Source organism: Betta splendens, chromosome 6, assembly GCF_900634795.4.
Source record: "Betta splendens chromosome 6, fBetSpl5.4, whole genome shotgun sequence".
NCBI lineage: Eukaryota > Metazoa > Chordata > Actinopteri > Anabantiformes > Osphronemidae > Betta > Betta splendens.
The window spans coordinates 3,491,063-3,507,527 of NC_040886.2; the positions used below are offsets into that span (position 1 = coordinate 3,491,063).

Sequence of the window (16,465 nt, forward strand, 5' to 3'; positions counted from 1 at the left end):
TCCATGTCCTCTTTTGGCCATCTTATGCGGGTGTGGGATTCCAAGGTATTTGTAGATGTCCCCAACATCTGCTATCTTGCCTTCTGGTCATTCTATCCCCTTAGTTCTGACTACTTTACCTTTTCTCTCCTTGCTACCATTCGACCACTCTTATCCAGGCTGATTGACATTCAGATGTCTTGACTGTATATCCTTGTGGTATGTATGATATCTCAGCTTGATGTCATCCATGTAGAGGAGGTGACTGATGATTGCAATATTCCAAAGTCCGTACTGGTAACCAGTCTTGATGATGATCTGGCTGAGGGGGTTCAGGCCTATGCAGAAGAGTAGGGGGGACAAAGCATCTCTTTGGTATATGCCACACTTAATGTTGACTTGGGAAATAGGATGTTGATTGTTTGCCACTTTCCCATTGAGTGCCTGACAGGAGCTTCTATGTTGTGCAGAGGCAGGTTATTGGGCAGTAGTTGACCTGACAATACCATAATGTGACTAAAAAAACGTAAAATAAAAATTTATTTCTGTCCATTGATCTGTGCTATACATATTAGATAATATATTTTTTCCTATAATTTCAATTATCTTAACATTTCCTGAGTAAAAATCGTTTTGTATTGATTTTTTTGTGATATAATTACTTTTCTGATCGAGCTAAAACCGGCAGAGAAAACTTGAGGGGAGGCTGGACAGGTCTGTGCCTCATCCCGAAGGGGTCGCTGCTACCACCCTTTAAGGCAGGGTATCCCCACAAATGGTTTTCAATTTTCTAAAACGACTTACCAATTGACACAAAGTAAGTAAATTTAAACCTTGAGTGAAAACTTCTATGTTATCCTAATGAAGATCAAAGCTGCAAAACTAATTAAAGCAGGATTTAAAGTTTTAAAAACAACATAAAACTTCACTGAGGTTTTTTTTAGATGTATTATGACTAAAATCTAACTCCAGAAGACATGGACCTCAACAGCCATGAACCTCGCCACTGCTTTGGTGGTACTTCTTCACCATGCCCTTCTTCAATTCTTTCTAACTTGTTGCTAACTTCTCTCTGTGTTGCTTTGATCTTAGCCTAACCACCAGCTAACCACTTAGCTATGGCATGTGTTAGTTATATTTGGAGTTTTTGTGTGACATTATTGCTTTTTTTGTCCCTTTTTTTGATTTGTTCCAATACACACAAAGAGAATAAACATGCGTATAGCAAAACATGTGTTAATGCAATCCTTTTCTGTGAGAAATACAAAATACGTGATGTTCTGGGGTGCCAACAATTTTGGCCACAATTGTACACAGTATATACTGTATATATAGTGACAGAAGCCATCCCTCAATGTGTACTGTATGGCTGTGTGTGTATGTAACGCACACAGCCAACCCTCGCGTAAGTGCAGCCATGGGACCCTGTTGTAGTGTTAAGAAAAGAAGGTACTCCTCTGCACTCCTAAATGTCAATCGATGCAGATTTTCCTGGTATTACGTTGCATCTCGCTCAATACGTTGGCAGGGAGAGGCATCAATAGAAGCAGGGAAGGGTCTGATGACAGAAGAGTGTGGGAACATGGTGGCAGTCTTTCTCAGTTGCTGGTGATGCTGTGTGAGAAATGAACAATGACTTCCTCCTCCTTTTTTTCCTTTTACCTTGTTTTTTATAAAATGTTTGCATTCATAGTGAACCCTAAAATTATGAAATATTTTTGTTTGTGTTCAAACTTTGAGCAGAAACTGAGCAAACCACTTTTTATTTTCATTTATATTTAGTGTTTTGGGTTTTTGGTCGGCAGTCGGAAATATGTGTTATCTTATATTCATATGACAGTACATCAATGTCTGCGGTGGTCACTGCAGCACCAATGCAGATTTATGCAGCCTAATGTACTGTTAATAGCTATGGAGCATACAGCCCAGGTTTGGCACCTAAAGCCCTCTGCCTGTGCTGCATTCAAAAGCAATCAATGCTAATCAAGAGGCGAGATGCAGCAGGTTTGATGTGATTATTGAGATTCCAGTCGTCTTTCTTCTCTCTCTGGGGACCTAACCCTCTCTGCTCTTTCTCCTCCTCTGACTCTACCCATCTTTTCACTGTGATCACACAAGTATCGACTTTCTCTAACTTTGCGTTCGCTGGCTCTTTCACTGGATCATACAGATGCTGAGAAAGTGATCTATGACTCTCAAAGTCACTCGTTGGTCAAGTGTTGCCTGTTTATGTGAGGAATCGTTCTTCAAATGCTGCATTCCCACTGGGTTTACTGTAAGCAAGTGGCTTTAAACAGAGACATCAAACAAAATCTTTATATTTTTCTCCAATATGACTTTTAGTATAGTCTGAACCTCAATAAGGGTCACAAGCACCAATCGCAGTATTGAGTGAGTCATTTTCCCCAATGATCAGCAATCTATTATGTTGTTCTATATGTATTGAAAGTGCTTAAGTTTTATTGCATCTGTAGGAAGCTCATGCTCAAAAACCCAATTAAAAGTTTATGTTCCAGCTATTTATCAACAGGGAAGCGTATAGAACATTGATTGTGGTCCTGACCATGACTATATACAGAACAGTGAGCACAGTAAAGGGCTGTTTTAATGAAAGACTGGTGATGAATGTTAGAATCACATCTGCTTATTCTACCAAGGCAGACTTTATTCACATACAGTACAGTACATGCAATCAAAACTATCTATAGAAATGGGACGTGCATTGAATTTTGTCCTACATCACTCACTAATGCTCAAACTGCGAGTAGTGCATTGGTATGGCTTTCTGAAATACATTTTAACATATACATTTTTTTAAACCATTGTATTGATTATTTTTTCCCCATTACGTCAGTCAGTGACTACAGTAACACTACTTTGTTTGTATTATGTCAAGTTACAATTTACTGCTAATATGATTAAGTAGCTATATTATACTCAAAGTATAACAATAGCATAGTTCTCAGTGGTCTGTGGACAAACAGGAAACTACCCAAATCAATTTTTTACTCTAAACATGGACATCACTGCTGTGTATCTGTTTTCACTTTGTACTGTATGCAAGGCAGACTAATAACCTCAACTTTCTGTTCTGTAGATCAATAGAAGATCCTCTTGGCGTGTTGAGCCCAGTGAAGGGAAAGTGCCATCACAAAGTCAATTAGAGCTTAAGGTGGTGGCATACCTTAAGGACACACTTTCTTTCCAGGACAGTCTAGAAGTGTGCATCCAAAACAGTCAAACATACATGGTCCCTTTGTCTGCCACAGGTACTGGCACCACGATCGTTACTGACAGCCCTCTTGGCCAGCATCTTGACTTAGGAACGCACTTCAGGTAAAATCAAATGAATCACAGTTTGAGGTACTGTATGAGTAGTGATTTGGTGTTGTAGTAGTCGCAGTATACCTCACCTAAATTGTGTTTTGTGTATCCCATTAGTCATGGATTATGCCAGTATAACTTCAAGCTGACCAATCATGGCCAGCGAATACAACGATTGTACTGGGGGACTGATGGTTTCCTGCCTTTATCAAAAACTCAAAAAGGCAAAGACCTTTCAAGAGGAATAACACTGCCACCCATCTCTGCTCCCAAAATGAATGCCAGTTCAGGCCATGGGTCTTTCCCCACCCTAAACAAAGAGAAGACGGTGTTCACCATTACCCCAACTCGAGTAGAACTTTTCCCAGGCTGCTCTGTTGACATGCGGCTGACAGGAACTTCTGACACCCCTAAGGTAGGACAGATTGTTTGGAGCACCTAAAAATATATAACCAAGTTCTGAATATTATTAAGAATGCTTTTGATGCATGTGGCAGTATACATACATTACTGATGATCTTGTCCTACTAGGTTGTACAGGAGCGCCTGGTGTGCCGTGGTATTGTGGGTAACCAGGCCTCTTACGATCACATTATGTCATTAAATGTTACCTGTCATTTTGTGGCTCCTGTGCTTAGTATTTCCTCCAGGTGCCTGAACTTCTATATAGAGAAGGTTGGTCAGAGGCTCAAGAAGTATAGTCTCTCCACCACTACATTAAATGTTATAATTCTCTAATACTCCTTGTACCTTCATATGTTTACAAGGCCCCCGGGAAGAGTCTAACACCCCTATATGAGAAGCTTGTCTTGAAGAATGTGTCAGCTCTTTGTCTGTCTATGGAGCTCTCACTTGTAGAGCCGTTCTCTCTCTGTGAGGCCCCAAGTGCCCTTAACTCAGCTACCACTAAGGTAAGTAAATTCAAATTGTCTCTGGACTATACTGTAACATTTCATGAATTGAATGTTATGTTATAGTGCTGTATGTTTTGTATACTGCATTAAAATTTAAATTACAACTTTACCTCATTTTACTTACATTACAGTATTTTTAGATTTCTAAAAGTCAATCAATTTGAGAGGAACACACACATACATATTCGATTTGTAGTAGCTGGTAAAACATTGGTTTACTTTTTGACAAGGGGCTGTGACTTTGATATTACTGTATTAAGCTTTGCTGGCACTCTATTCTATTTCAAAGCGATTCAAAAGTAGAGGTGTCAGGTAAAGCTGTTGAGTGCTAACTGTGAGTAAAACTATATATATGTTCAATTAAGAAATTCATTGGAAAAAATGTGTCTATGGCAAAAACATGACTATAAACTGATAACTTAAAAGTTCCAAAGGTTTTGAGTTTTTAATCCTTTACTGTTTGTCTCTTTTCCAGTGCATGGTCTTAGGTGATGGGAAACAGGCTGAGTTGTGGGTCTGCTTTAATCCTGCCTGTTGTAAAGACCAGGTGTCAAGGGTTGTTAATGAGGTAACAGTGATGAATTGCTTTAAAAATACACACACACACACACACACACACACACACACACACACACACACACACACACACACACACACACACACACACACACACACACACACACACACACTGTACTGTGCTATACTGTAGACTTCTGAGCACAACATAGCTTTACTATACTGTATGTTAATGGAGTTAGTGGGATGCATAATTCCATAATTTATTGGATAAACAAGTATTTTTATGTTTTCAAGCCTATATTTTAAATAAAATGAGGATTTTTTTTTCTGATTTCAATATCAGCATGACAGTCATTAGGTGAAAACAATATATTTTATATTTCTACTTACATTTGTTGCTGTATTTCCCTGTTACAGTACATTGACCATTTTGAATAAACTTAACATAACATTTTTTTTCAGTTGCTTGAGATACGATATCAGGGACACCCTCAGCAAGACATGGTTGAGTTGCACGCTGAGGTCCATTTCCCCAACCTCCACTTCTCTTCAACTGCAGTGGATTTTGGCTGTGTGCTAAACTGCACAGACACTTCAAAGTATGTCACAATCACCAACTGCTCTCCGCTGCCTGTGTCCTACAAATGGACCTTCCTGGAGGACCACAAAGAATCTTCAGTCAGGTAGCTTTTTAAAGACTATACATAATCATGCCGCTAACTATATATAACTATAACTATAACTAGCTACTATTCATATTTGGGCTTTTAATATACCACATACATGAAAAGTGCTACAAAGCTACATGTACAGTAGTATGTACAGGCTTGCTGGCATGCAATGACTGAAATTAAATGGCATGTATGGTATGGCTGAGTTAGATATATTTCTTATAGTTAATGACATTCAGACAATTCTGAGTATTCAAATTTAGTTTTAGATAAAAGGCAAAAAAAAAAAACGAAAAGAAACTTAGCCATTATCTATATGGCCATTTCCATGCATTCACAGGTAAGATTATTTGATTATGAATTCACCATCACAAATACTAGAAGTGTCATTCAGAGTGAGCTGAATGAGAAAGGAAGGCTTATACTGTATATTGTATGGTCTTTGCAAGCTCAAACATGAATTGATTTGAATGTGGAGACACTGGTCACAAGCACTCTGCTCCGTGAAGACAGTCAGACTATCAGACAAGACATAGACAATGAACCTGATTCTGATACTGTATCTGTTTTGGATAATGTGGCGAAATGGATTTGTATTCTACTGATAATATATCTCATTTATGGGTGAGACCTTTACAATAGAACCATGAAAGCGAGACACATCTGTAGCGGCAAAGCAATGAAGCAACGGGGTAGATGTTTTACATACTGTATAGTAGGTGAAAAAAAACACATTTCTTCTTAAAAAGCACATCATTGCACTGAAAAAGGCAACAAAATCAAGCCGGGCAGCAGATAAAACAATGACGAGCTGAGGTGTCGTACGTTTACTGTAATCCACTAGGGTTTTCATCAGTATTCATGTTCATACTATAAGAATAAGTCTCACTGGCATTTCAGGAATAAACTTCTTCACGATGAAGTCTTTTTATTGTTTATGCCTAGTCAACGTATGGAAACATTAGCGGTGTAGGCAAGTTGGAAGATGATAATGGGTTAAATTATGGCTTGACTAAAACAATACCCATTCTAGGGGGATAAGACAGGACTGTGTAATGTCATGGCAGCTGGACAATTTGGCCATTGAAGTTATGTTACTGTATGTAAGATAAGGCTCAGCCTTCAGGTTAATCAAACTCAGTTTTCAGATTTTAATATTGTATGACCAGCTTATGCTGATTACGCTACTGCATAGACAGCTGTTTAGATCTATGTAAGATTGCATCTATTGTAGCATCTATGCACTATAGGTAGGACAGTGGGAAAAAGAGGTGGTGTCAAACGTGTCAAGAGGTTTAAAGTGTGAAACTAATGGTTTGAACTGTTTTAGGTGTTCAGGGACAAAAGACTGGGAAGGCATTATGGAAGATGTCTGTGCTATGTTGCGTCATTGGCAATGGGTGCTGGTGCTGCTGTCCTATATTGAATTAGACAGCAACATTTACAACATGACAGCTGCTTTAGGAGTCTTCTTGAAGAAAGCAGCATGTTTTCTTTGTGTCTCAGTGTTACAGTGTCATTCCTCGACAGTCTAAATGTCTAGGTTCAGTAGATCCATAGCTCACGTGTAAAGGGTTAGTTGCAGCTCTTCCAAAACATGTAAGTACTGTAAGTACAAAGTACTTCACTTCTCTTCTTCAATCTCAAAGTCTTGAAGAGTTTTGTGCACTGAGCAGACGCACACACTTTTTCTTCTTCACAAAACCTGCAATATGTAGCCACGTTAAACTAATTAGATCCCTATCAGTAATTATACTGCAACCCTTAGAGGGGAGGAATTTCACTTAACTCTGACCGCTCGGTCTCTCCTACAGATTAGTACACTGAAGTAAGAAAGAATGGTAAACAATATTTTGATAAACAGTAGCCAGGATCAGACATCGCTAACTACAAATACTGTCAATTCTACAATTGCAAAGGGTACATTTTCAGTTTCAGTGTTCACTTCAAGGCAAGTCGAATTACAAGTCAAAAGTCGAAATACAATACAAAAAATACAATGTATCCTACCACGTGTTTTCATTATGTATGTACGCTAATAATATTGAGCATTTTATTGCACAAACATTACAATATAATAACTCCTTGTTATTGTAACAGTGTTGTTTATAAGCAATTATTGACGTGCTAACTCATTTTTTATGTACTTTACTTATACTTTACTTACTTACTTACTTACTTATTATGTACTATACTTATATGTACTTTACATTTTAGTTGGTGACTTTGCTGGCAGCCATTTTAGCATCGTTGTCCAATCACTCAATTGAGTGGTGAACCATGCACTAAGCTGGAGCCACTTACACGTCTGACTGCAGAAATCTCTGCTTATTTCTTTTATTACAATACAGGTTCAACCTTGAGAGAGAAGTTATGTGTGAGCAAAGGCAGCTGAACTGTCTTAAATGAATTAGCCTACACAGATTTTTTTTGTGTAGCATGTGTTTATAAAATAAAAACCCTTTTGCTGGATGTGCAGAAGTTTCAACATACAACTAAAATAATCTTTACCTGCTGATTCTTGTTCTTTCAATTTTGTAAAGACTAAACAAGCCACGTGTTTATAATGGACTTGTTTGTATGTTTGTATGGTGCCTTACATAACTGAATGTCTCTAAATACAAACCAAGAAAGTTGAGATATCAGAAACAGAGGAGTCTGTAGCGTTGATGACAAGGGCACCTTTACAGTAATTCATTAGGAGAAAGACATGTGAGCACTGCAGACAATAAGCACTGGGCCAGTGCAGTTCAGCATTCAATTAGATTCAACACTAAATCAGAAGAGATGTGCTAACATAAAATCTAATGTAGGTAGGGAAAAAATGAGGATTGTGGTCAGATGTTTCACCATTTAAAGAAGCATTTAAAGAGAATTTGTAAAAGCTACTAGCTGTACAATTTATGCCACATAGCAGACACACAATTTGGAGACAGAGATAAAGACAAGACAGGGGTTTTCCATTTATCTTTTACTATCTATATTTGTTTTTTCTGATTTGTATATATATATATATATATATATATATATATATAATATTATGATATAACTGGCATTTTTGTATATTTTATACAAATTCAAGCCCTATTAGACATTTCTGCTTTGAGCTGTTTGATAAAAGATACATTAATATTCAGTTTGCATGAAATAATTTATACCTGTGGTAAATTACAAATGCCTGACTTCATTTGTCTGGACTGGCGTTACAACATCAGATTCAATACATATCACTGTTCTTTGTGACCAATTTGCTCAAGTGCGAGCAGCCTTTGATGTGTAGACTTTTATCGGAGCTGGACAGATGACAACACAGTAACACCCACGATGTGCGTGAAGGACAGAATGGATGGAAGAGAGACTGACAGGAGAATATCTGATAAGGCTATTTCTGTTTTGAGCTGAGCTCTTGCAGAGTCATTCACTGCTGTCTCACCATCTGCTCCTTTGTCCGCACCAATGGGTTTTTAAAATGCCTTTTAGAGGACCCACATTTGAAAAGGCTTCCTTTTTCCACAGGGGATGAAATATTTTTTACGGGTGCTCATGAGCGCTTACTCACCAAATATGCACCCTGTTTGTAAGGAAAACGCCCTGTAGTAATTGATCTGTTTGACATCTTACACTGCTGCAAGTACTGCTTTGTGATTCCCAAGGCCAAACATCAGGCCTTGTGTTAATGACATACTGGCCAAGCACCAGTGCCCCCTGCTGGCTCAATAATATAATTATTAGGTCACACACCAGTGCGAATTACGTGTTAGTTGTCACATCTTGAAAGTCTAATACACACACACACACACACACACACACACACACACACACACACACACACACGCACACACACACACACACACACACACACACACACACACACACACACACACACACACACACACACACACAGAAGCGCAATAAGTTACTGTATGTAGGAATCATTTACTGTCAAAGAGAATTCAAGCTCTGAGGTGTCTTCAGTCACTAAATCTCTTTCATTCTTTTCCATGTTTATTCAGCACTTCAGTGCAATCTATCCTGACCTGTTTCCTGCTGCTTGCTTATTAAAATTCCTCTTAATTATAGAACACTGTTTAATTAACTTGATGGATGCACCAAGTCTGATCCCAAAGGCAAAGGGAGTGAAGAGGAGAGGGAAACTGAGAAGCCAGTTCTTTATGCTTTTCGTGCTAAAGTGATTCTTCTTTATTTTGATATAACAATATCTGTTAATAATATATATTTAATGTGTAAAGGTTAGCAGGACATTTTTTGTAATACAGTAGTACAGTACAGTAGATGTTTTTACATGTCTACTGTACTTTATATAGTTATAAATAAAATATAATAGTATAATATAATAGTAATAAAAATTGATAAGAACATTGTTCATCAAGGTGATTTTATTTCTCTTTCAACTTTATAGAGCTGCAGAAAAACAAGAAGAGGAGGAGTGGAAACCCCCGGAAAGTGACACTGAAGAATTACAGGGTTCCAGCAGAAGACTCTCTAATGGTTCAGACCCAATCTGTGTGAATAAGGTAAATAATCTGGGTTTCCATAAGTCTTCAAGACTGTCAGCAGGTAGAAAGAGACACCAGCTGACTACTGCACCGCTAGTGCAGTCTCCAAATGAGAAATCCTATTACTATAAAGGAACAGGAACAACGTGTGGAAAAAAACAACTTATATAGATACAGTAGATAGAAGAAGTACAGTAGCAACAAGAAGCTTGCCATTGGTTTCCATCAAAAATGAAGTGTGTACCTGTAGTCTAATTTGTTTGGTATGTATTGTTTGCAGGTGTTTGACATCATGCCATGGTACGGTCATCTGCAACCTAAGGGCCAGCAGACGGTCACATTTGTTTTCTACAGCCATGAAGACAGCAGCAGAGAGGTTTTAGCTCAGTGCCATGTAGACAATGGGCCTACGTACCAAATCAAACTCAAAGGGGAGTCGTCAGTGATCCAGTACAGCCTAAACTCCACCTGCATTGACTTTGGTTTGCAGGTACTGCATTGTCTTTCTATTTGTTTCCTTTTGGGCCTGTTGCCTTGCTTTTCCTGTGCTTTTCTTCCTTTACCATCTGTTGGCTGCTTCTTTACTTTTTTCTGGTTTTGTTGATGTTAGTTTTTGAACAATGATCACATTTTACTCTAACTTTAACATTTTCACACTATCACTGAATCTAACGAGGGACAAACTGAAGAATAAATGCTATTTCCTAAATAAACTAAACACACACTAAACAATTCATCTTCACCCTGGACCTCAGTTGTTTTGTTTTTCACAGTGGTCTTTTGTACTTCCTCTTCCTTTTTAATTATGCAAGGCATCCAGACAAGTTATCATTGGTATTCAAAACAAGGACGTATTGATTTCTGATTTAGATGAAACAAAGTATTCAGCAGAACCTTTCTCTGACCTTCTTAGCTGGTCATCACTATTCGGTTCTCTCTTGTCCTCTCTCTCTCTCAGGTTTTTCTCTTTTATACAGAGATTGCATTCATTCATACCCATAATAATTGTAATAGTTGGGCAATCCCAAAACAATTGTTTCATTCTTAGGAGTGACAAGCAAGGGCTACTGAGCAGCATCTTGTATTAAGTTTCTTAGTTTCTTTCTCCTGAAGCAATTTCACTCTGCACATGTAAATACTATTTAAATACAATAAGGTACAACATCATGCATTTAAAGAAAAGCCTTTCCTGGATCACTATCAAAAAGCACATACTAGATGGAGAAGTTTCAAAACATTCTGTTAACCAAACCAGTTAATCATCTTAATGGATCTTAAATGTCAGTTTAATGTACTGACATCGACCCGTCCAGGGTGTACCCTGCCTCTCGCCCATAGTCAGCTGGGTTAGGCTCCAGCACCCCCGTGACCCCGTCTCTCTGTTGTTTATACAGCTTTTTGACCATGTCGGAAAAGCTGAGATGACCATAACAAATACTGGCAGAATGGGCTTCAATTTTAGCATCGAGCACCCCAACAGGCAGGCTCAAGATGCGGATGAGAAGCCTGGCAGACATAGGAAAAAAAACACACAGCATCTGAGTGCAAGGCAGCAAAAAGACGAAGAGCAAAATGATGAGAGACAGGAGGTCAGACCTGGCATGCCCATAGTCATTCCCAGCAAGGTAAGCTCATTGCCATTTCTGGTATGGGTGAGTACATGCACAGTATGTCGTTGGTTAACAGTTTCTGTGTTGTTGTTTGTGTGTGTCAGGGTTACATTGCTGCTGGTATGGTGCAAAGTCTGCGTGTCCTCTACCTCCCAGGCATCCCAGAGGTGTTTGAAAAGCAATTTCAGCTGCAGGTGGCCTTCCTGCCACCACAGGACATCACTCTGATTGGAGAGGGAGTATTTCCCAGGATCAGACTGAACTTACCGCAAAACATGTGTACGTACAGTATAGTGATGCACATACATGTATAATAACAGATGTGACTCAGTTAAAGCCTCAACATTTAAAAGCTCACATGCAGTTATGCTGTCAGGTCGTATCAATGCAAGGGAGTTAACAAGTTAAGTCTTGGACATACTGATAAAAAAAAACTCTAAGTACATACTGTACAATGCAAAGTAAAAGTTTATTGATCTTCATAAGAAGGAAAGACTTTCCGGGAACTGGATTGGAAAAAACTTTTTAACCTTGCCTGGAGTACTGATACTGTCTATTTACTTTTATATATAAAACACTAAACTAAAAATAAATAAATGTACAGTACACAGATTTTATGACTTTGTATTTCTGCACTTGTGACACTGTGTTTCTTTGCAGCAGAGGAGTGCTACCGTGATGTGGTGCAGCAGACCAGAGCAGCAGTGGATGCAAATACAGTTAAAGAGGAGCTTTTAAAAGCATCTTCCACTGGTGGACGATCAACATTCGAAGCAAGCACCACAACAACAGTCAGTAGCTTGGCAGAGGTTGGCAAGCATTTTCATACAGTGCTTTGTTTAAGTACACAGTACATGTCAAAGGTACTGTACAGCCGCAATGGAAGCATATTTATGGATTCTTTGAATTATAATTCCTACTGTCCTACTGAGTGATTATAGCAGATGTCTTTCAAAGTAACTTTTTAGTGTTTGCTTTTCACTGCTTTTGTCTCACTTGGGCATATCATCCCTCTCTTCTGCCTCTAGCATGTAGAGCGGCTTCACATGGAGATCGAGAGAAGCTTGGTCAAAGAGAGTGCTCTTGCTGTGGCTGGTTCACTGCTGGAGCTCAGAGACTCACAAAGTTCCTTCAGAAAGTGGCACAAACTTAGCAAGTATGCATAAACACTGTACTGTACACATATGCACACTTTGGTTTAACAGATGGTCAACTCACTGCTCTGAAGTCTGCGCATGTGTTGAGTCTTGCCTAATGAGTAATCTCTGGCTGTGTATGTTTTTGGTCTATGGTACTACGGACACCGTAGTTTGCTGATCGATGCTTAAGGAAACAAACAACTTGATGTGTGACAAAGATCATGTGGAGTATTCATGTCTTAATTATCTATTTCTTATTTCACTTCTCTACTCCCCAGGTCTCTACTGCCAAAGTATGTTTTAGACTTTGGTTATGTCATTCCTGGCAAGATCCTTAGTCAAACTGTAAATATCACCAATAGTGGATCAGTGCCTGTGTCCTTCCACGCTAATTGCAACGCTCTTGCTGGCACAGGTAACACAATACATTATCGCAAATGGTATGCCATTGGAATTGTTTTTTTTAATTATGTTATTACAGTATATTATTCACACGGCAATAATAATAACAGGGTAAAACTACTGATAATGTTCATTGAAGAGCGTAACAACGTCCAAGGCGGGTGTTACAATAGCCATCTCAATATTACCCCTATTACATTTCATATATGTACAATAACAATCATATACTATAATTTTCATAGGTTTCAGTGTAGAATTTGAAAGAGTGAAGAACCTGCCTCCTGGTGGGACACACATTTTCACAGTTAATTTTGATCCTTGTGGAGCCAAAGCACTGAAAGAGGGCTGTGTTATCATGCCAATAGAGGTACAGTATGGACACAAATCTAAGATCTACAGTACATATGCAGTATAGTAAAGTCACTGGGCCGTTGTGTCAGAGGAACAAGTGGAATAGTTTTTGGCCCTATTTTCCAGGTGACTGGTGGCCCAATGGTTCAGGTGCAGCTGTGTGCAGTAGTGACCATGCCAGCAATTACTGTTTCCACAGATGAGCTGCTCTTTGACTCTGTACCTTGTGGCATGTGTCAGGTAAGAGAAAATGACATGGTACTTTACTGGACCAGTACTGTATGTACAGTAGCCTAAGAAAAAGCTCCTTCTGCTTTCCATGACCATGACCAATGAATGAATAAACTGTATAAAACACACAATTTATGCGTTACTATACACAAATTTGAATCTGGTTTATTGTATGTATTGTATTGTATTTTGTGTTACTGTATCTACAAATTTGGGGACTTTACTGAGCACTTGGACGGCATACTAATTAGCCAGTATACCATCATGCTGGGGTGCCATCTTGCGTTTATTTACAGCAAAATCAGGACAATTTTCAAAGTCTAAACACTTGACATAGTTAAATGAGCTTTAATCTATAAATGATTTTAAGTAATGAATTGTCTGTGTATGAACTGTATGAAATGTATGAACAAAGCTAAATGAAGTTTGCTGTAGCCATGTATTCGGCTCTTTGTATAAGACTTGTTATGAACTGTTGCTTCTTAGATGAAAAGAGTACAGCTGTTAAATCGTGAGTCTGTACCTTGCCAATGGAGAGCAGCTGAAGAGCTGAAATCTTTAAAAAAGGTAAAACCTATTTACCTAATTGAAAGATTGAAAACCTGTACTGTAGTGCTTCTTAACAGTGTTAGGCTTAGAGCTTAAGTGTTTTGTTTTCATTCAGGTAGACAAGTTCCTGCCTCGATACCAGCGTAAGAAGCTCCAGCAGGAGCAGCGACCAACTCCAGTTGTGTTTGAAATGATTCCTAATTCTGGCACATTGTCTCCAGGGGAAACAGTCAACGTTCAGATAAATTTCAGACCAACTGAGGGGGTACAGTAGATTCTTTTTGTTACAGTTTGTGGGCTAACATAAGCAACAGCTTGAATAATAAAAGGCAAATAACAGTGTTTTTGCAGCATGTGTACAGCAGGCGGCTCTCAGTCCACGTGGCTGACAGCACTCAGCAGGTGTTCATTACAGCACGGGGCCAGGGTGAAGAGCCAGAACTCCACTTTAGCCCATCAGTCCTGGAACTGGGGCCTTGTCTGCCTGCCAGCACCAAAGCAGAAGCAGAGATCACAGTCAGAAACCCCTGCTCCTTCCCTGTTGAATTCTATTCTTTGGAGTTTGACAAACAATATCTTGAGGAAGAAAAGGTATTTTTTTCTAGAGATTCAGAAATCTCTTTCTATTCCTATTGTGTCTTACACCTTCCTGGCCTTTCTCCCCATAACATGTTTTTGTCATAACTTCATCTGATGCAGATCCTGCGGCTGATGAAAGATTATGAAGACAACAACCTACTACTGCTGCCTCCTAGAGCTCCTGGAGAAAGTCTTCCCATAGAACTTCTTGAGTTCTACAATGAGCACTGCAACCAGCCAAAAGATGATGGTACAGTAGCTACAAGCACTAGATATTTTTTGTTCAGTTGTAATCATTACATTTTGTGCCCGCATAATGTTTATCTAACCTACAGAAGAGGATGACTTGAGTAAAGAAGAAGCAGACAGAAAAGAGGATGATACTCACACTGTGACACCTGCTACAATATGTGAGCACAACCATCACTAAAGCACAAGTCCTGATGTTTATGAAATCTATTGTACTATAGCTTTCTCATATGTTTTGTGCAATTAGTCATTTCAAAAATGAATCAAGAAGGAAGCAAAGCGACACTGAGACCACTTGATATAACACCAGTCTCTAGAGCACTTGCCCGCCATATGTGTGTTGACCTGTCCAAGTGGCTGGCTAAATCCAGCCGTAGCGGCATTGCTATTGTTGTATATGGAGCACTGCGCACAGGTAAAAAAACAGTGGATGGTCAGTTTGAAAACATGAAACTAAAACCTATTAGTTGGTGAGTGTGTGCATGTTGTATGTGTAAATGTGTGTGTATCCTGTTCCCAGGTAAAAGTAGCACAGCGGCTGCTCTGGCACAACACTACGGGGGACCATGTGTGAGCGTTGATGCTGTGGTTACAGATGCGCTGGCGAAAGGCAAGTCACTTGTTGATGTGTATACAGTAAGTGTATGATGCTAGCTGTGCTGAGTATGCACTGAAGAGGACCCAAACAGCTGGTGAGCATTTACATTATCTGCAGTGAAGCAACACAGTAAATGTACAGTATTAAAATAAACAGGCAGAATACTTCACTTGCAAGGTACTCGCTCTCACAAAGCAAATTACAGTGAGTATATTCACATACAGATACCACAAACACCGAACCTGTGGCACATCTTGACCGCTCAGATATACCCCCGGATTCAGTTTCGGCTGAATTTGATGTGGAGCTTTCTGCCAAACCCAGAGAAGAAACCAGCAGCAGACATAACAGCAAGGCACCTTATGCAATTGACAGCACACACATTGGCCGGGTACAGTTTCTTCAATTTTCTGATCATCTGTGTTATGCAGCATCAATTAGAACTGTTAAAGCAGCATAGACAAAGTGTGGACGTTTAGTGTTAAACAAAAAAAGTCAGAATAAAACAGACTGTTGCTATTTTTGGATGGGGGCTAAATATAGTTAAAGAATGAAAACATTAATTTCCTTTTCTATGATGTGGCTCCAGGAAGGTGTTGTAACCACAGTCAGCAGTCTCTTACCTGAAGAACTACTGGTTAATATCCTTGTGGAAAGATTTCAGGTAAGTTGAGACACAGTAGAAGCATTAGTGTAGTAGATAGTAATAATATATTGTGTGGGATCAAAAATGTTTAAAATTAAACAGTAACAGGAAGTGAATGAACAGTTGGACCTTAATGACAGTATGGTGAAGACGACGATGACGTCCTTGTGCCAAAACAAAATGCACA

The 16,465-nt window shown here is 39.0% G+C and overlaps 1 protein-coding gene across 6 annotated transcripts in view; it reads left to right on the forward strand.

Moving 5' to 3' along the window:
• Positions 1-16,465, forward strand: part of hydin (HYDIN axonemal central pair apparatus protein) — a 53,941-nt gene that overhangs the window by 18,479 nt on the left and 18,997 nt on the right. For 5 of the 6 annotated variants that reach the window (XM_055509596.1, XM_055509600.1, XM_029153228.3 and 2 more), the window contains 24 exons: positions 3,077-3,315; positions 3,421-3,718; positions 3,835-3,978; positions 4,071-4,214; positions 4,693-4,785; positions 5,199-5,419; positions 9,828-9,942; positions 10,205-10,414; positions 11,319-11,549; positions 11,639-11,813; positions 12,195-12,343; positions 12,563-12,690; positions 12,952-13,088; positions 13,318-13,442; positions 13,553-13,666; positions 14,144-14,224; positions 14,322-14,471; positions 14,558-14,797; positions 14,906-15,035; positions 15,121-15,195; positions 15,282-15,449; positions 15,555-15,644; positions 15,857-16,023; positions 16,222-16,296. In XM_055509596.1, coding sequence (XP_055365571.1) covers positions 3,077-3,315; positions 3,421-3,718; positions 3,835-3,978; positions 4,071-4,214; positions 4,693-4,785; positions 5,199-5,419; positions 9,828-9,942; positions 10,205-10,414; positions 11,319-11,549; positions 11,639-11,813; positions 12,195-12,343; positions 12,563-12,690; positions 12,952-13,088; positions 13,318-13,442; positions 13,553-13,666; positions 14,144-14,224; positions 14,322-14,471; positions 14,558-14,797; positions 14,906-15,035; positions 15,121-15,195; positions 15,282-15,449; positions 15,555-15,644; positions 15,857-16,023; positions 16,222-16,296 — 3,699 coding nt within the window. The remainder of the gene's footprint in view (positions 1-3,076; positions 3,316-3,420; positions 3,719-3,834; positions 3,979-4,070; positions 4,215-4,692; positions 4,786-5,198; positions 5,420-9,827; positions 9,943-10,204; positions 10,415-11,318; positions 11,550-11,638; positions 11,814-12,194; positions 12,344-12,562; positions 12,691-12,951; positions 13,089-13,317; positions 13,443-13,552; positions 13,667-14,143; positions 14,225-14,321; positions 14,472-14,557; positions 14,798-14,905; positions 15,036-15,120; positions 15,196-15,281; positions 15,450-15,554; positions 15,645-15,856; positions 16,024-16,221; positions 16,297-16,465) is intronic. The other variant, XM_055509598.1, reaches the window with a different exon arrangement.